The sequence below is a fragment of the Coturnix japonica genome, chromosome 15 (assembly GCF_001577835.2).
Source record: "Coturnix japonica isolate 7356 chromosome 15, Coturnix japonica 2.1, whole genome shotgun sequence".
Lineage (NCBI taxonomy): Eukaryota > Metazoa > Chordata > Aves > Galliformes > Phasianidae > Coturnix > Coturnix japonica.
In genome coordinates, this window is record NC_029530.1 from 8,736,077 (window position 1) to 8,756,485 (window position 20,409).

The 20,409-nt window shown below is 45.2% G+C and overlaps 1 protein-coding gene across 4 annotated transcripts in view; it reads left to right on the plus strand.

Annotated features, from left to right (window-relative positions):
- The window catches only part of TAOK3 (TAO kinase 3), a 61,404-nt gene that overhangs the window by 14,469 nt on the left and 26,526 nt on the right, over positions 1 to 20,409 (plus strand). For 2 of the 4 annotated variants that reach the window (XM_015878006.2, XM_015878003.2), the window contains exons 2-10: positions 7,055 to 7,154; positions 8,373 to 8,583; positions 12,094 to 12,165; positions 12,941 to 13,042; positions 13,340 to 13,385; positions 14,197 to 14,293; positions 16,160 to 16,273; positions 17,308 to 17,399; positions 18,990 to 19,083. In XM_015878006.2, coding sequence (XP_015733492.1) covers positions 8,464 to 8,583; positions 12,094 to 12,165; positions 12,941 to 13,042; positions 13,340 to 13,385; positions 14,197 to 14,293; positions 16,160 to 16,273; positions 17,308 to 17,399; positions 18,990 to 19,083 — 737 coding nt within the window. In that variant the 5' untranslated portion in view covers positions 7,055 to 7,154; positions 8,373 to 8,463. Of the gene's footprint in view, positions 1 to 7,054; positions 7,155 to 8,327; positions 8,584 to 12,093; positions 12,166 to 12,940; positions 13,043 to 13,339; positions 13,386 to 14,196; positions 14,294 to 16,159; positions 16,274 to 17,307; positions 17,400 to 18,989; positions 19,084 to 20,409 lie in introns of those variants that run through there. The other 2 variants (XM_015878004.2, XM_015878005.2) reach the window with 2 other exon arrangements.

Sequence of the window (20,409 nt, forward strand, 5' to 3'; positions counted from 1 at the left end):
CTGCTTTGGGTTTCGCTTCATCCTGAGCTGCTTGAGATGGACCTGGCTGTGTTAGCATGACCTCATCACCTTGGCCATGAGCAAGTGTTATCTATGAGTTAAGTGAACGCAACCCACCCGGTGTTGTGAAGGTTCATAAATGAATCCTGTGGCATCATTCCAGATGCCTTCCCCAAAATACCCACCAACAAAATTGTTATTTTGGTGACAATTCATAATAGCAAGTTATAATTAGAGCAAAAATAGCAGTCCTATTTTACGGCAGTTTCTGAGCTGTCTCTTCTTCCTATCTGGTAAGCCTGGATTTTGTGGCCTCTTAACCATCATGATGCATGTTTCTACATAGGCTGCCCATTCCTTGGGTGCTGCTCACATTGAAGTGTTGGTCTTTCTGAGCTATTCTTGGGAATACAGTTCCTCTCCCATTCTTTTCTATCCTTCATGTTACATTTTCTGGTTTATTTAAGCCGCCTGCCCCAAATGTTGTGTTGCTGCTGTCCCCAGGACACCCTTACCCAGAGCTCCTTTGCTCCTGCAGCCTCCTGCCATAATGTGATGTGATTGAGGCATTCCCATACAAGCCTGGTGAGCCTTTGATTACTCCTGGCCCTCCCTTCATTCATTGCTTCTGTAGGTTTTCAGATGCTCAAGCCCTGTGACAAGAGAATGTAATTCAGGCTTTGAGAGCAGCTCCTGCTGTCAGGATCCTCGGTGTCTACTGGGACATCAGTTCCTTGTTACTGGAAATCACAGCAAACAGAAATGCACTCGTGTTCTTGCTAAAAGCCTTTCGTGGTCAGGGGACTGCACTGTTGGGGCCGTAGCTGCTGGCACAGCCCGCTGAGCAGTGCTGCATCTCCTAAGTGAGCTGTTGCCATGGGGATCTGCCTTCCCTCCTCCTAAAAGGACTGCTGGCTCCTGGAATCAGGTCGGTTTCCCTGCCAGGAGTGCTTGTAATGTCCATTGCTTTCCTGCTCTGATCATCCCAGGTCCCACTACAGGCTGCAGACTGGTGTCGTTCCATGGGCTTTGCTTTCCCAAGCCTGCTCTGTGAGTTTGAGAGGCTGAGATTTCTGGTGGCAGCAACTTGAAGGAGTTACTGTACCCTTTTGCAACCAGCAACACAATTGTTTCCTTTGTTTGCTGGTTAAGTGCACTGAATTAGCAAAAGGTGGTAACTGTATACTAATTATAGGAAAGGATACTAATGACAGACTGTAACAGCACTGAGTGTCCCATATCCCCCCCCAGAACCTTTTTGTGGAGAGAAAACCCTGTATTGGCTTCAGGTTGAGGTATTTGGTTCCTCGTGTTGTGATGAGTTGCCTAGAACTGCTTTTCTTAGTGCAGAAGCAGAGGCTGGAGCTTTCAGAAGAGATGCTGCTGTTGTTCCCTTTGAGGTTTTGGGGTGTGATTCCTGCCCCTGCCTGTCTGCTCCTGTTTGCAGGGATGGATGGGGAACAAATATGGCCAGAAAGCTCTTTGCTTTGGCTGGGTTATTGCATTAAGCCCTCAGTGCTTGTCAGGCCTTGCTGAATTCACATGGAGGTTATCCAAAGCAAGACCTTGAGCAGGTTTTGTTCCTCATGTTATCAGCCTTAGTGTTTTGTCAAGCCTTCTCAGGTGTAACTGAATTTGTATGGGTTTTTTTCCTAAAGAAACTTTTTCCTGTTCAGTTCCACTTGTGAAGCAAGCACCGAACACCTGGGTGAAACAGGCGTAGCCAGTCCTTAATGATGCCAGTGTGGAAAAAGATTCCTTTTCTGTTTGTCAGTGGTCACAATTGTGCCTGTAAATAGGTCAGGCAGAGTGATGTGCTGGAGTAGAGCAGAGGCACCAAGGGCGGACTGCACTGAAATGATGAGCTGAGGCAGTCAGGCTGTTTCCTAAAGCACTATCACTGGTTGGCAGGGAGGGAGCAGGAAGGAAGGGGCTGCGAAAGGGGAAGTGGTGGGCAGGGAGGGATTCGTGGGACCAGGAGCCCCACGGAAATGGGTGGAGGGCTGCCAATGGGACCTCCAGCACCTCTTCTCCACTGGAACAGGTCACCCAAGGAGGCTGTGGATGCCCCATCCCTGCAGGCATTCAAGGCCAGGCTGGATGTGGCTCTGGGCAGCCTGGGCTGCTGGTTGGTGACCCCAGATCTGCCCAGTGCTGCCTTTTCTGGTGGTGTAGCAGCCAGAATATAAACTTCTTTAAAATACCTCAAATAGCTGCGAGCCATAAAATGGCTGCAGTTTTGGAAGCCGTGACATTAATAGGTAGGAAACTCTGAGTGTGCTTTCATAAACAAATGTGATGACTTATTTGTGCCTCTCAGGAGCACCCAGCATAGCAGCTGTGAATTTGTGACTGTCTGGAGCTGTCAGTGATGTGATAAAGAGGCTGATAAAATGCTGCTGAAGTCTGATGAGAATAAGGAGGCAGCTTCCTTAGTTTCATGATCCATATATGATGAAATGTTGATGTTGGGAGCAAGTAGCCTTTTCCTTAGTACGTAAATGCAAGTAATAGAGATGTTACAAATGGAGCTGGATTTCCTCTAAAACAGTTCAGCCAGGGGAAAAAAATGCAGTCAAGGTACATATTTACAGTGGAACATGCAATGTACTCATTGAATTTCATATCCCAGGGCCACTGTGCGCAATGATTGCCGTTGTCTGTAAAGTACTGAATCATTTTTGGTTAATGTGAGTAATCTCAGTTAGTGTGAGTTAACTCGGAGTGATCCGATGCACATGTCAGCATTGGAGGTTACTGAATCCCCATTTAGATGTGTCAAGATGCAGTTTGAAGTGGATTGCTGGGCTGAATGATGGGCAAGGGGAAGCTCTTGTGTTTCTTTCTAGGACATGAACCCTTTGGGAAGAGGAGCAGTGTTGGAGGGGCTGCTGCTGGCCATGGCTGGGGATTGCTGATGCTGCAGTTTGGGCCCAATCACCCACTCTCCTTGTAGGTAGCATAGAATCACTTTGCAGGCTGGACACAGCAGAGGACTGGCTGCTTCTCTTCAGAGCGAAACCTTCTCTGGCAAGCATGGAATCAGTGATTAATTTAAGCAAACAAAGGCTGTAGTACAGCTGCTTTTTGTGTACACTGTGAGAAAACTTTAAATAACCAACTCTCATACCAGATCCGTGTCGTAGCGTTTTACACATTAAAATAAGCTAAATACTAATATGCTACAATGAGCATATGTTGCTTTCGTTTGCATAACAGCGGCTGTAAAAGTGAAGTATTCTTAGCGATCAGAGAAATGACATTGAAGTGCTTAAAATATAGCTTTCAAGAGGGTTTTTTTTCCCCCTCAGAATTATTAGGCTGCACTTGAAATAACTCAGGCCTTCAGTAACGTGAAGGTGGTTCAGCTCTGCCAGCTCATGCAGTGTGACTGAATCACCTTCTCTAAACGGAATGAGAGAACTTTTCCCTTTTATAGCATGACGACAGCTGGGGCTCCTTATCATAGCTGTGCGTCAGGACCTGGGTAGGTTAGAAGTTGTTTCACTTTCCTGCACTGTGAAGAAGCTCTGATGCTGCTCTTCCTTCCTTTAGGAGCACTTTGGAGGAGGTACATGATTGGAAGGCTTTGAGTTGAGGTCTTCAGGTGGAATTTTGCAACCAACTTAAAGCCTGGAAGCCTCCATCAGCCCATCCCCTGTTCCCTGCAGACTGTGTGTGTGACTGTAGTTGTGCTGGAGGTGTCTGCTGCCAATCCCCACTGCTGTGTGCAAACCCAGGCACCTGCTTCCACAGCATCGACTGCTCTCCATCCCCTGCTGTCTGTGCGTAAGGGAATTTGTGAAGAAAATAGCCTTAATACATTGCAGAAGCACTGGGTGAGGTGTTTGGGCACGGCCGTGCTACCCATAAATAGCAATTAGAGGAAGAAAGGGCTCATACTTCAAAAAATATGTATTTTTGGTGTTTATTTGCTGCAATGGAACTTGAACGTGTGCCTGCTCTGAGGCAGCTCTGTGCTTTGGGACAGTTTTTACCATCAGCTTTTGAGCTTGTTTGAGAATTCCAGGCAAGCTCTGTGTGGGGTTTGCCTGTTTTGATACAGGAGCCAGTTCACCGAGGACATACTTAAAGTGGTTATAGGCCTTTAAAAATCAGTTTCTTTCTAGAACAGGTTTCTGACAGGAAACAACCACAATAAAACCCAACTGGTAAACCTGCTGTTGCTGCAACTTGTCCTTTCCCTGTTACCTGCCTGTGTGCTGCTTCCCATAACCCTGCCAGAAAGCTGAGAGAGGCACTTTGTGTTAGATGGTTTCCCTTGGGTGTTGCACTGGCTGTTCTAATGGACAGGAAGGCTGTTCTTCTCCCTGGAAGCCAATGCAATGGAAATGCCCAGCTGCTGGCGATGCTTGGAGCACTGCTTTGCTCAAGTTTGCATCCCATCTATAAAAAAAACCTGGAGTGATCACAGTCTTGATGCGCATGAAAGAGTTCCAAAAGCCCGTTGTTTGCAAGTTATCCTATGTTACCAGATAATATTAATAAATGTTATTCTTGGATGCTCTTTAAATCCTTAAAAACTGCCGTATCTTGATGCTATTCCCTTTGTTTTCTGCTGATTTGACTGGGCTTGGGAAGCTGCTCAGGTTTGGGGCACTGATGAATGATGCTTTGCCCAACCTGCATGTCGACAGACCATTAGGAGTATCAGTGTGGCTAAATCAGTGTTCTGTGGCTGAGTGTATGAATGGCACAGAAGCATTGTCCAAGTGGCACATTGTGTGATATAGGATGTAACTTAACCCAGTTGCCATCAGCTTAGCAATCACAGCATGTTTCATTAGTCAGTCTTTTCTTAGAGGAACATGTTGCCCAGGGAGGCTGTGGATGCCCCATCCCTGCAGGCATTCAAGGCCAGGCTGGATGTGGCTCTGGGCAGCCTGGGCTGCTGGTTGGTGACCCTGCACATAACAGCGGGTTGGAACTGGATGAGCATTGTGGGCCTTTGCAACCCAGGCCACTCAATCATTCTAAGATCTTCACGTAACACAGTGTCATTCCTAATGCTGCATTTACTCTCTGGTTCCTCCTGCCTCTCCAGCTCTGTGCAGCATTCCAGAAGCAGAGCATGAGCAGTGTGTCCCCAAAGGCTGAGCATTCCACCAGCTGGTGACTGAGAGCTGCAATTTGGAGGTAGGCAGTTGGAGGCATTGCCAAGTGGCCTCATCTGACCCCGGCGCTGCTCACACACTGTCAGAAAATCTTGAGTCACCTGTCACATCCATAAGTCATCGCCCATATGACTAATGCTATTTTCATTTGAAGGCTTTGGAACATGCAGTCTCAAAGGCAGATTCCCATGTGCCTTTGGAAAGATGAGGAGTAGGAATCAGGCTTACAATAGAAATTGTTTCTAGATGCATTAAATAAGTAGCTCAGCAACCGAAAACAACATGCTTAATTGGACAAAACCTTGAACTTGAGTAATTTCTGTTCATGACATTCAGCTGCCATAATGCCCTGAAGAATTAAGCCAGGCACTATTTAAACTGTCTTGCCTTTAATCTTTCCATGTCTAGAAGGGAGTTTTAATATGAAGGATTTGCTGCTTTGCCAGCTTACCACTGACTCTGTGATTTGTATCTTTCCTGACCTGTACCCATGCCCATCCCCAGCACTGTTTGCTCTTGGAAGCACTTTGCATCCCAGGCTTTGCTGTTGGCTGTTACTGGAAATTCATAGTCCTGCTAACAAGGTTTGCACATCACGCAGCCTCACCGTGTGCATCTGTCCCAGTCAGAATGGCATTCAGCCTAGAGCTTAGCTTTAGGTGTTGGCATAATGGGGATGGGTTGGGGTTGGACTTGGTGGTCTTCGAGGTCTTCTGCAGCCTCAATGATTCGATGCTTTAGTCGTGACATTTTAAATCCTAATTTACTCTTGAGTGTTAGAGCTGCGCTGGTTTTGTTTATGGCACTGTTCCTTTGGCTAGAGATGGATAAATGCTTTTCTGCCTCAGTTTGTTTTCTGTTGTTCTAAAGCCAAATGGATTTTTCACCGGGCTGAAGAGTGCCAGACCTGAAATACTGCATTCTTTGCCCTGTGTGCAGGTATGTGGTAAATATAGCACCTCTGGGTGAGGCCAGTCAGCTGGGGATGAATAATCATTTTGTTCATCTGCCTTCTGTCATTAGTTTATCCCTGGTAGATAGCAGGAATTCAAAGGAAGGTATCACTGACTGGCTGAAACATTGCAGATCCTTTTGCTGAAGCTCCTTGAGGAACTTTAAAACAGCTCAGTAGCAATGCTCCATCATTGAGAACAGTGGGTAGAAACGGTGGCTTTGGGAATGTAATGACAAGCAGGAGGTCTCCTGTGCAGATGTTATTTCCTCATAAACAAGAAGGTGCATTAGTTTGCTTATCACTACTTCAGGTAAGTATTCACATACGGTGAGAAGGCTGTAGGTATCTGAGGGCAAGTGTTTGATCTGACCCAGAGGGTGGCTGGTTGGGTGTTGCTGCACATGGTTGTGTCCTCTGCTGTGAGTGGTCTGGCCCTGATGGGAGCTTTGGCTCTGCCCTCTTTTTGTTCTATTTTGTTCTTTGGCTTTGCTCATTCTCTTGCTGGTGGAATCCACTGGTGTCTGATATGTCAGTGTCTGGGACCTCAAGGTTTTGTGTGTTGTCAGGTGTAGCGCACTGAGTTCAATGCTAACCTCATCTTTATGAGCTTAGTCCTTTCTGGAGGCCATCTGAAAAGCGTGCTCTGAGAACAGACTTCCAAACAAGCTCAAGAGCCTTTATAAAAATCAAAGGATTTGGCACTTGATCTCATTTCCTGCGTCCTGCCCTTTGATATACAAACATGTCAGATATCATGGAGCACAAGAATAGAGCCTCTTCTCCTAAAGAGGGATGATTGTGTTTATGGGTGGTGCTGGTCCCTTTTAGTTCCCCTTTTACTGCACTTTCAGATGATCCCTTCGTAGCTGATGTCCTTTCCTAGATGCCACGTTTTCATGCATTCAAATGAGCTACTGGTTTTAAATATTTCCTTTTAAACGCCGATATTTGCTTTCCTTTGCAGAATATTGGGAGTGCACAGGATTTGGGGAGACGGGAGCACACATCAATGCTGCTGGAAGGAATCTGAGCTGCAGAGCATGCTTTGTGCCACAGTTACCCAGGTATGCTTCAGCAGAGCGCTCTGAGCACCTCTAATGAGCTGCAGTTGGCTGTGCTTGTTGCTCCATTACTTGTCATCCTGAGCCAAGGGGAACGTCTCAGCCTCAGACCAAAATTATGCTCTGCTTTCATCCTGGGTGGTGTTTGCAGTTTGAAATCTTTCAGTGCCTTTAACATGTATTTTAATTTAACCTGGTTGCTGTATTTCAGCTGGTCTTTCTTCAAATATTATGCTGATCTATGATGTAAAGTAGGCAGGGCACTCTCATGTTTCTTTTCACAAGGGTTTTTGTTGATGCACTAAATGTGGTATCAATAACCAGGTGCTGAGCTGCATGTGGGGAAGCAGAGCTTTGAGATTTGCTCTGTTCTGCTGTTAGGAGCTGCTGCAGTTGACTCAGCTGTAGTTTATCTGCTGGGCTTTAGAAGGCCAGAGCTGAGCAGAGGCCTCTGTCGTTCCTCTGTCCACCAACAGCAAGAAACCAGTGCAGATTTTTCAGAGTGCTTTAATGATAAACTTTGTAGTGTTTTGCTTTTTGCAGGTTTAACGTTGAAAACCTTCATTTAAGCACGGCCCAGCTCCGTGGTTCTGATTACATGCTTGTGCTAAAGAAGGTGCTAAAGGAGTAAATACCTGCCTTGCAGGATGGAGTCCAGGAGCTTTCAAGAGCAGATCTGTGATGGGAGTTCTGGCACTCGTTACAAAAGCCAATAGCACTGGCTGCCTTGGAGCACCGAAAACTTAAAATAATATCCATTTAACACAAAACAAAACCCCACATTCACATGATTGTGAAGTGTTTCTGTGGAATAGAAGCTAACTGTTCTTTTAGCACCAGCTGGCAAGTGGGAGTAGAGAAACAAAGCAAACAACCAGCAGAGAAAAGCAGGAGGAACAATAGTGATAGTCTGAAAAGTGACACGTTAGGAGAGCAGCGTGAAGAATAAGCAAGTTGTGTCACAGGATGTTGTGCGTGGCAACAGGACTTTTGTCTTCAAGTGGACTTTAGTGTAACCGTAACCCTTGCTTCCTGTTTGAGATAGAGCCGTTGTGCTCTGAATGCGTTTTAATCTCTCCATCTAAATTGGCCTAATAATTGAAAAGAATTTGCTGAAGGAAACGATAGTGGAGTCTGTTGCTCCTGAAAGTGCTTCCTCTTGTTTTGCTGTCATAGAAACACGTGTGAAGGAAAGAGATTGAAGATGAACTTTTTCACCAGGTGCTGAATGGTGTCTACAGACTACGTTGTCGATGAAGGAAGAAACTGATTGGGAACTGAAGGCTCCAACTTGTTCATAATCCCGTTCAACATGCGCAAAGGGGTGCCAAAGGACCCAGAAATAGCTGACCTGTTCTACAAAGATGATCCTGAAGAAATATTTGTGGGTTTACATGAAATCGGGCATGGAAGTTTCGGAGCGGTTTACTTTGTAAGTATCATTCCCTACTTCCTATCTTCTCCATTTTGGAAGATAAAACCATGCTGTGGTTTTTAAGGAGCATCCTTTCAGCTCGTAGTGCTTTGTGTGCATGAGCTTGTTTGTCTCCAGAGCACTCCTGAGCTCTTTGCTGTTGCAGCTGTATTGAGAGTAGCAGCTGACTGTAGTCACAACACATCCAGCCGTACGGGTTGTGTGTATGGTGTCTGCTGCTGTCAGATGCTGAAAGCTGAATCAAGGCAGTTGAAAATGGTCAAACTGGAATTTCAGGACGTGCTGCTTGTAAATCATTGCAAATAAACATATCTAGTGAATTAATGGTTCAAAATGCTTTCAGAGTTGGAAGCTACTTCTGTGAATGAATTGGTTTTGTTGCTGTTTGAGTAAGGATTTTGTGGCGGTAGCATCAAATTACTTTTAGGCTTCCTGAGTGATTTCTCTGCTGTTTTGATAATTCAGGAGTTAAAGACGTCTTTGAAATTCCATCTTGCTTTGTCATCCTCATTTTCTTTATGTTTATTGCCTACCATGCTATCTTCAATAGCAGATGCTTTCAATAGCAAAAGCAAAGGGAAAGTCTTATGAAAAGAGGGAATTCAAGAGGGAAGCAGGTACTGTTTTGATTGATAGTCAAGAGAATTTAATCTGGAAGGTGAGAAGAACAGTGCTTTTACACTTAGAGTGAAAGAAAGCCAAATGCAAGATACCGGACTTGGAAGTAATTCTAAATCCAGCCCTTATCAGTGAAAATTAAATAGAATTCAGTATCAAAAAATAGGTCAAACACAAATTACAGTTGCTTAGTAGCATGTCCTGACACTCCAGAAGATCAAGTGCACCACAACTGAAACTTCCGAGTATCAGACGTTAATGCATTTCGGTAAGTGCCCACAAGGCTGGAAGTTGTGCTGCTCTCTGGTAGTAGTTTTGTGCAGCAATGGAGGTGTTGGTGGAACCAAAGGGGTTTTCTGTTCTGGGGGTCTTCAGCAGTGGGACAGATGCTTGTAGTTGTTGGGTGAAGTGACAGGAAGGTGGTAGTGTAATATTAAGTGCACTGCGTGCTAAGAGGGGTGAGGTTGTAAAATTTACAAGGTGTGCTGATCCACTCTGTAAGAAGAGATAGGAGTAGGGAGGTTCCTATGCACTGCATGTCACAGATGAGGAGAGGGATCCACGATGTGCTTTATTGCAGTGCTGGAGCAGTGAAGTTGCCTTCTCCGTCATTCAGCTCCTCATGCTTCCAGGGAAAGAGAGTGAGGAGCAGCAGAGATCTAATCTGCCAGGCTGCCTTACAAGAGGAATCTCACTATGGTTCAGTAGGAGACTTCTGTGGTCCCCCCAGAACTGCTCTTCCTCCACTCCTATAGACTTTAGCAGCTCTGTGTTTGGAGAGTTGGGTTCGCTGCCTCCCTGGTTGATGGTTATGTAATGTTTCCAAATACTGTGGGGCCTTTATGCAGTTCAGTGCTGCTTCTCTGACAGAACTAAATACCATGGGCAAGTTGGGCTACAAAGCATCTGACATGGACTTTTCAAGCCTACTTGAGTACCGTGAGTTTGTATTTGAACAAAGTGATGAGGAGCCTTTTTTCCTACCAAGAAACTGGGAGGAGAGGAATATTCCTGCCAAGCCTAATAAAATAAAGAAAGAAAGCAGTGATGCTCAAATGGCTCAAGTTTTGCCATTCAGAAAATGGCAAATAGTCAAATAAAGCAAATGAAGGACTTGGGAAGGACTGTAACTCTGGAGACACTAGCAAGTGATTTTGGCTGTCCGGTGTGTTATTGCCAAGGCTTGGAGAGTTAACTGAGCATTGCTTTTGTTGCTAGAAAGAAATGCTTCTTACAGCAACAACTCCATCCACAACTGAGAGAACGTGGCAACAGCTTAATGGTGCAGTGATACCTTTCAGCAAGTTGTTAATGGCATGAGAGGTTGTATGCTCACCTGAAGGGATGCGGAGTTGGTGGCAGACAGGAATGTTTGGAAGTTTGCTTAGGACACCAGCATGAGCTCATCTGAGTGAGTGGAACACTTGTGCTGAATGAGGACAGTGAGTGGTTCTTGAAACTTCTTAGCCAGGAGTTACTTGCTTCCAGCTTTCTGTGAGTCGTCTGTTGAGCAGAGCAGTCTGAGTGTGTCAGCTCCCTTTAGTCATCGCTGTGCTCTCATGGTTCACCCAGTGCCATTTGTCTTTGAAGTCCCTGTATGCATGGTGGAATGGCTTTGATTAATGCATCACTTGGGAGCATAGTACTCGTCTTCCTGAGCAGCTGAAATGAGGGGTTACCACACTTAGCTTTGATTGTATTTTAAGCTTAAGACACCGATTTCTTGTCCTCAGTGTTGTGAGTGGTTAGAGTACTAGCATCTCAGTAACTCCCTTAAGACTAAAGCCTTAAAACATTTGGTCTTTAATGTGCAGAAATGGAGGTGGTGCAGTGCCAGACAAGCAGAGCTCTTTCTAAAGTTGAGTTCTCAGCCTCTGGTCAGTGTGCCCATGTCATACAGATACACACAAGTGTGCTTTTTCTGCCTGAATGATATTGATTGTACAACTGGGACCTGGTGGCTGTGATATTAAAATACTAAACATAGAGCTAAATCTGTAACAGAATCTGTGTCCCGTATTTTCTTTTGACATTTCTTCGTCAAAACAACCAGATGCCAGGCATCCAATTCTGCTCAGTGTCCTCCTGAGCCTTCCCAGTGCTGCCCCAATACAAGATGGCAGTGACAAAGATGACCTACAGTTCAGGGCTGAAAACAAACCCTTCAACCTGTTTGAGCACTAAGTTGCATATCAGCTCGCTGACATACTTGTTTGAAGGTGTGTTTTTGTATTAGGATCCATGATGTTTGGGTCTGGCAATTATTGTTGGAAACGTCAATGTCCTGAGTTTTAAAACTGATTTCACAGTGGTTGTTTGGATGAGGTTTGCATTGATACGAATGGCTGGGGCTTTTCCCCACTTTATGCTGCACACCCAGCACTGGAGTGGAAGCAATTTGCAGTGAAAGGAAGGTTGCTTTCTTTTAATTGAGTTGAATTCCAGTTTGAAGCACTGTAAAACTGGAAGCTGAAATACCTGTTTGACAACGTCACTGTTTGCATGGTTGGCTTTGGGTGGAATTTTGTTGTGCTTTTTTATTTGTTTCTGTAGGAAATATTTTAACCTAAGGCTGTTTTTACAGCAGTTCCAACCTGTGTTTTGCATGCTTACAGTCTGTGATACTGGACCTTGGTCTGTGTAGCACTGGAGAGGCAGCAAGTGTAGTAAGGGCTGGGGGAGGGACAGTGATTGCAGAGAGTGAAATAGTGCCAGAAAGGAGTGATAAAAGAGTTGTCTCATAAATCTTATCATCACGCAGGTGTCTGAAGTGCAGGAGCTTGCCAGGATGTGATACAGGGGGAGAAGGTCTGTGTTTGCTAAAGGCACAGCTCACTCCACCAGGAGGGAAAAAAAAAATGATGGTTTAATTTCTTTTTCCTGCTGTAGGCTACAAATTCCCACACTAATGAGGTGGTGGCAGTCAAGAAGATGTCCTACAGCGGCAAGCAAACCAACGAGGTAAGGTGGTGCAGCCAGTTCTGATACAGCTGTGTTGTAAGGCTGGTCAGTGAAATCAGCAGAGCAGCCTCATAATGCTGTAGCTGTTGCTCACTTCCATAGGAGGCACAAAGGTTTGTAGAGGGAAGATTAATTCATGCAAATCTTGACAAGTAGCTCCGTTTAAACAAGCAAACAGGAATTCAGGATGCTTGTAGGGTGGTTATTTCTGTATAATTCTGTATATTATTTCTATAAGTGCATTAATAACACCTGGGCTGCAGGAGCCATAACCACAACTTGCTGAGGTGTCGAGTGAATTATAGAGCTGACCTTAAAACCTGCTCTAGGTTTGTAATATCAAAATGCACAGGCGCAGTATTTGGAATATCAGCCTCGCTTCAATTATTGTTTGTTAATTGCTCCTCTTATTTACTATTGTTAGCATACAGCCAACTGCTCCTGCTTGCAGCACGTGCTGTAGCTGCTGGCTGCTTTGGGGCATGTGAGTACTTCATGGTGCTTAACAGTTGCAATCCTTTGAGTAAAATGTGTTGCAAATAAATAAGGTGGGGAAAAATCCTTTTTTGTTCTCCAGCTTAACCTGTCTTAGGGCAGTCATAGTGCAGCAGGGATACAAACAGCTTCAGTACAGCCATGCTTTTGCAACTACAACTCTTGTCATCTTTGCACCATGAAATTACCTTCTGGCTGCTTTTCAGCCTGTTGTGCTGTACATGAGGTCATGTAGGGGCTTAAGTGGGGAAATGTACCCGTGTCTTTTTGTTTTCATTAGAAATGGCAGGATATCATCAAAGAAGTCAAGTTTCTACAACAGCTGAAGCACCCAAACACCATAGAATATAAGGGCTGTTACCTGAAGGAGCACACAGCATGGGTGAGTGGGGTGGCACTGGGGGGCTCGGTGGGCAGAAGGCTGCATGGCGACCAGGCATCCAATGCATGCAGTGTCTTTGCATGCAGCAGTATCCATCCACTGCTGCCTGTTGTCTCTTTCATCTAAAGAAGCTTCTGGTTAATTAAAAGTAATGGATATTTAGGAGGCTAGAAGAGGTCCTTGAAACTTCACTTTCCAATTGCTCCTGCAGGTCCTTAGCCATCCAAATAGCAGCAGTTTATTTGGGGGAGCTTCCATTTACTATTACTTAATTGCGTGCTTTTTTTCCCCTTGCAGTTGGTTATGGAGTACTGCTTAGGATCAGCCTCTGATTTGCTAGAAGGTGAGTTGTACGAAGTCTTGAGGTTTGTTTCTTCTGGTGCCCCCTCTGAGCACAGTGGGAGAAGAATGGGACCAGAATGGCTGTGTTTGTCATGCTGAGATTTTCCCATAGGGCCAATGCTCCGTATACATGGCATGCACATTCATAAGTTGTAAGATGAAGATATAAAAGTTTACAGCTGGATTGCTGTAATTGGCACCTTCTGGATGAGTGTCTGTTACCTGAATACCCGTAATAAAAACCCCGCCTTTCTGTTTCTAGGAATAACTACAGGTGACCATAAGTCAGAAGATGGGTATGACCTCAAAGCTGAGACCACAGCACCTGCAGAGGGATGGGAGTCTAAGCTGTAGCCTGTTAAGACTGTTAGTCTTTGCAAGCCTTGTATTTTGTATCTAAGATGCAGTCAGTCAAAGGCACGCACTGGTCTGATTTAGGGATCTATGGAAGATGCTTTGGGGCATCTCTGTGGTATTCTTCAGTTCTGTGTTTTTGCTAAGAAGGATGGGGTTGGAAAGGGAATTTCTCTTTGCTAAGGGCTGAAGTTGTATTTCAAATACATTGACCAGCTGTAGTCAGACACATCACCTGGTGCCAGCAGTAACTGCTCCCCTTGGCAGGACTGTGGTTTCACCACTGAAATCCTCACAAAGGATGTGTGCAGACTCAAAGCTGCTGCAGGAGATAAGTGTGATGAAGGCAGTGCCCACCTCATAGCTTGGGGTGGGCTATGGGAGGCGTTCCTTTTTAGAAACGTTCCCAGGATCACACTGGATGTTCTTACATTTTTCTCCTTCTTTTTTTTCTGTAGTTCACAAGAAACCACTTCAGGAAGTGGAGATTGCTGCCATCACCCACGGTGCCTTGCAGGGGCTGGCCTACCTGCACTCTCACTGTAAGATACACAGGTAATGCTGCTGCTGGAGCTGCTTTCAGTTACATGGGATGAGTCTGAAAATCACTTTGCTCTGTCTAAGCAGCTTTGTTAAAGGTTCCCCTGTTAGAGTTTCCTTCAGTGGGCTTACCAGTGCACCCAATGCCAGGGTAGGTTTATAAATGAAAGCTGTTGGATGGTAAGAGATAAGTTCCTTCTGAAGTAATTCCATGTGCTTATTGTCCAGTGCTAATTCTCTTCCATGGCAGCAATTTTCTCTGCAGACCTTGATAACAAAGGGTACACCTCAATGTTGGCAATGAGCATGGACAAGAAATACACAGTGCAAATCCATCAGCTATGTTGGTGTGGTAGAGCTAAACTACTTCTAAGACTTAACATCTGAATAGTTTTTGACATTGAGTAAGTAAAACTATGTGCTTCCAGAAATCAGCTGCTGAAAGCATAAGGCCAGGCTAAAACTGCCTTAGGAGAAATAAGAGCGTGCACAGGAGGATTCCTGTCTGATCACTGATGCCAGCTCATAGATCTATCTTGTATTATTTTCCAGGAGTTCTGAGTTTTTTACACCCATCTGTCAGTGCTGCTGCATGATCCCAGTTAGTGTTGTTGTTTCATTGTGAGTCCTGCTGCTGTTCTGGATCAGGGAGTTGCTGTGGAAGTGATGAGAGCTGCGATGTGAGTGAGGAGTCAGCAGGATGAAGCAGCTCGAGACCATTAAAAGCTTCTATTTGGTCTGCTGGCAGGCGTTAGGCAGAAAATCTACGTTGCTGGGGTAGAAAGAAATTAAGGAAATTATTACGCTGGATGTGAATGCCAGTTCATGAAATTAAAGTAAAGCAATTCCTGATGAACCCTGTGCATGTATGCACTTGTGCATAAGAAGTGCCGTGCTGATGTGCTCGGCTGCAGGGGGCTGTGCCTGGAGCAGCCCCTGCTGTGGTGTCTGAGTGCTGGGCAAGGCAGCAGGTGATGGGTGAGCTGGGTCCAACGCTGGCAGCTGGTGCCTTGGTTTCCCTGCCCCACAGCCTGCAAGGCAAATCGTGACCTGGTCTGGAGGGACACCTGGTGGAGATGCAGGAAAAGGCAAGTCCCTGCCCCATCTCTGAAGTACTTCTTAGGTCCATTCCTGCAAATTCTTCATACTTCTTCATACTTCTCCTTTCTTGTTGAAGTTCTGTACCAGGGTTTAAAGGAGTTTCACTGTGTCCTGATTGTTCTCCCTGTTTAATAGCTCATGGGTGCAAGAATAAGTATTGCAGGTATAACAGGCCGGAAATCCCAGGGATTATAAAGGAATGAATGGTACTTAAGTTATTCCTCTGTAGGTTTGCATAGACCCGTTGCCAGGTGTTTTAGGTTAACTCCATTCTCATATCTTCTTGTTTTATGGGCCGTTAATTTGTCATTAACCACTTACTGAGGGATTGAAAGGTTCTCAGTGTAGAAGGTGTTGCAGAGACCCGGTGCTTTTAGTATTGCAGTATGAACTGCATGAATTATCTGAGACTTGCAGGACGGTAGCAGATGTGAGGGCATTTGAACAACAAGAACAGCCCTCCTGGTATCTGTCACATCTGCAGAATAGGGTGAATCTCTTTGATCTCTGTTTCAAACCTCAGCTTTGCAGCCATGGCTCATCTCTTCATCCTTCATCCCATACTGCACTTTTTGGGTGCAGTCAGGTTTCCATTCCAAGTCAGGTTGTGTGATCTCCCTCCAGCTTTCTGTAAGCCCAGACTTCAGATATTTGTAGGGATGATTTTAATGGCTGTTTTAGTTGGGAACAGGTTGGTGGCATACTCTGTGTCTGTGAGTTCGGAAGGTTGTTCTGCTCTAACCAGAAATGTACTTTTTCTTTCTTTTTCCTTTCTTTAAGGGACATTAAAGCTGGAAATATTCTTCTAACAGAACCAGGTCAAGTGAAGCTCGCTGATTTTGGGTCAGCATCTATAGTCTCCCCTGCCAATTCCTTCGTAGGAACGCCTTACTGGTGAGTAAAGCCTGAGGTGTTTCACTCTAAGTCTGCTCTCTTATGTTTCCAGCACTTCACAATCTGGAAATGCTGTCTGGCACAGCAGCTATGTTAATCTAGCAGTGCTTTTTGTTTACAATTCCCATGTCCAGGAAATGGTTCCTTCTCAGTACCCATGAGTAGAGACTGATTGTGTAGTGCTTCAGAATGGCACCAGTTCGTGTTCTGCCTGTTGTCATGTCTTTGGCTTAAAAACAGTTAACGTTTGCCATATATAATGCAACTAAGGCAACCACATAGAGTAAAAGAAAGTTCTGTTAATCCATGCGTGCAGACTGGAAGTCACACAGCTGCGTGGATTGTGTTTGAAGAGACTTGCTTAAGGGTCACTTGAGTTGCTTTACATTCCTAACTAACATAGGGAACCAGCTTAGCTTTATACTGCACTTATTTTGTGGCAGACACCCCATACCCTGATGGGAGGTTACGTATCACTCAACCTCTGAACAAGTCTGTTTGGCAAGAAGCTTCATTTCTGAAGAACAAAACCTGCAAGGCTGAATTCCTGCAGGCTGGGCCTGCTGCTTATTTTCTCTCTTCTCCCCTCTTTATCCTGGGCTTCTGGATTTCCCTGTTCATTCCATAGCTACACTCCCTCTGCCTGCTGGGAAGTTCTGGTGTGCCAATGGAAAACCTGCCATCTCTAGTGTGGGTACAGATGATGGCTTTACGACTTCCCCAGCCCCCACAGTCTACCTGCAGGTCTGAGGCCTTTGAGGCTGGTTCCCCATGTGCCAACATTTTGTGCTAATAGTGAAACGATCAGGTTGACCTCTCATTTATTTTCTTTTCTTAAACTGTCTGTTGGAAGAGCAGCTCATGCAGGCAAGCAGTGCTTTGTTTCAGCGTGGTTTTACTCAGCTCCCTGCTGACTCTTCAAGCTCTGGTCGGCTGTGCTGTTGAAGCTGATGGAGCCATCTCATTTTTAAGCTGTGTGCTGGGAGTCACTGTTTGTATCTTCTGACCTTTGTGTTTTGCACTGTGGTTGGTAGGATGGCACCAGAGGTGATCCTGGCTATGGACGAAGGACAGTATGATGGGAAGGTGGATGTCTGGTCTCTTGGGATCACGTGTATAGAGTTAGGTGAGTAAATGCTTTGCAACTGAAATGAATAACCGTCATGATCATGAGAGGGCTGCAGTCTTGTACTTTGCTCAGCCTGAGCAATCCTGGTTGTTACTGAACGGAGCCTGGCTTAAGTAGATGGAATAATGTTCAGTTGTTCAGATTGATGCTTGAATCTGGCACAAGTGTGTCCTGAGCACAGCATTGAAGACGTGGCCAGTCTTAGGGACTGAAGGTGTTTGCCAAGCACAGCTCATTGCCCTGTGCTCACTCTGTGTGTTAGGAAAAGCTGAAAGTAGCAGCTGTGTTCATGAGTAATACCAGACTCGTGAGCTCAAGGCATTGCTAAGAACAGTGGAAGTGATATTCTGTCTTCAAATTGCTGCACCTTCAGACAGTTTTTATATAGGAATTCTAAATACTTATAGACTGATTAGATGCTGCTGTGGGAAGATGCATAACAGTCACCAGCCAGTTGTTTGTACAGGGAGGTTTAGTGCACCTCACAAGAAATGTGTGGCCAAACATGAACGCAAGTGAAAAAGTGAGTTGGAATGAGAGAGAAGCAAACTTGCAGCATTTCTGCTGAGCTCTTAGAAACATCTCTTCCTGCTTTATATGGTTTGTCCCCCGCTGTTCTGCTATGGAACAAAGTGCTGCTATTTTTATTATTGCTCCCAGAGAAGAGGGAACTACGGCCTGTCGTCTGTTCCTTTGTGTGTGTGTGGTTTTGGGAAGGTTGGAGCAACTATTCTGGCAAGGGTATCGATGTCCTAAGAAGTTTGTGTTAGATGAGGCCTGCGTTAGCTTTCAGCTCGTCCTGTTATTTCCCCAGTCTGGGAAATAAATGAATCCTCAGTCTCATCTAAAAGTTTGGGATGTGAATCAATGTGAATGGGTTCTGTGCATGGGAAGGAAAGGGTTTGCACTGCAAGGGGCAGAGTGTGCACATGGGTACTGCCTGAAGGAGAGGTAGATGGGATAGCAGATGTACAGAGCAAATTGGTGCATATTGAGTTTGGATATTGACACTGCATGTGCTCCTCAAGGAGGAGATCCCAGTGGCTGAATAGATCCCATGCTCCCTATGCAGGCATTCAGTTTTCATAGTAGAATTTGTGTGCAACTTTTCAGTCAAGAACTATAAAGGTGAGAGCTGTGCATGATTCCATATCTGATCTAAGGGCACATCTGGCAGTGAATGTGGCAGGTTGCCTGGCTTTCACAGGGGGCAGCCACTGACAGAGGAAAGGGGCAGCCACTCTTTTCTTAAGCACACTGTATGCCTGAGGCCTTTTTTGGGCAGCTCCTGCTGATTTTACCATAGCAGATCAGGTGTGGAATGTTGCAGTTAACCTAAAATGAATTGGAAACTCTTCCTTGTGATTTGCATCCCGTTCTTTGGATTCCATTATCCCATCTACAAGTGAGTAACAGCTTTCCTCGAGTGGTTGTCCCTGGCTAACCCAGAAGATTAAAATAATTGGCCGAGATGTGATGACAGCAATAATGGGCTATTGATTTAACAGTAGTACTCTGCTCATATTTCCATATCTTTCCCCTTTTCTTTCCAAACTGCCTTATCACACCTTTCTCTTCTCTTTCTAGCTGAAAGGAAGCCTCCGCTCTTCAACATGAATGCAATGAGTGCCTTATATCACATAGCCCAGAACGATTCCCCTACCTTACAGTCAAACGAATGGTAAGAGAGCAATTACCAAGTGGTTTTGGTATTTTTGCTGTGCATGGCTCAAGTCTGACAAGAAAAGCGTCTGTAGCAGCAGAGTGGTTTGACTGTGTTCCTGCATAATGCTGCCATGTAGGCAGGCTCAGTTTTGACCTTCTGTCACTTTGGCTGTGCTACAATCTAAACGTGTGGAGGTGTTAATTACGGGGCTGTAGATGCAGCAGGAATTAAAATATTCTTGGATGCGCTAAGCCAGCCTCAGCTCAGCATCAGCAACGTTTCCAGCTGCAAAAGAGCTCTGACAGAAGAACTGTTAGCATTGTAGTGCAGCAGGAATGCGGAGGAAGGAAGGGGAGATGCTACTGAAGTCATTAGATATCTTCTTTTCTTTTTTTGGTGAGTAATTTCAGAAGTCCACAGAGCTCTGTGCCCAGTAACTGCTCCCCGTGCTATAGGCTCATGTTCCAGAATCGAAGCTTTAATACAACAGCGTCTTGTTGATGGCCTGAGAATGAAGGCATTAGTCCATGTCCTGCTCTGTTGATTCAGGAGTGGAATGTAGCCATGGAATGATGCTTGGCAGGCTCTGCAGATGGCTGGGAACAATAGCACCTGGGGAGGTGTGAAATTCCCCCTGTTACTTTTAGGCACTGAAGTAGCATCATTATTTCATCGCCGATCATTTTATCAAAGCTGCTCCACATCAGTTTCCTTATCTCCTCATCTGTCCTTTGGCCAGTTTTCAAGGTTCAACAAAATTGGTCTCATATCTCCACACTGATACTCAGATCCTTCCATGCAGAATAGAAGAGACTTGTGAATACAATGCAAGAATCAGTACTCTTGATTGCAGACTGTTTATGTCACCTGTTTGCTCTCTGTGCCAAGGATAAAGCCAGGTGCCTTTTCTGCTGCTTTTGGGTTCAGTGGGCACCCAGAAGATTAGCATTCTTCTTGCAGGCTGTAATACAAACTCACACACAGCCTGAAGTTTTGTTGAGCTAAGCTTGCACCGAGATGCTTTCCTGAGTCAGTGTTGCAAGTGGTGGGAAGCATCTGCAAGCCGGGTCATTCCATTCTCTAGAGATGCTGCAGATTTCAATGTCATCTGATTCGAAGTAGTTGAAGTAATGCTGAAAACACAGGCTGGTACACAGAGCTCTTGTTTGGTTTTCGTCTTGTGATTGGGGTTAATGGTTTGTCCATGTTTGAATCCACAGTGTTGGATTGCTGAGAGAGCTGGTGGGATCAGCATAAACTTTGGAGAAGCACAGTTTGTGCCCCAGAGCTTGAGGACAAAGCAGTCAGGATGTGCCTATTTCAGATCTTAAGCTTATCTTT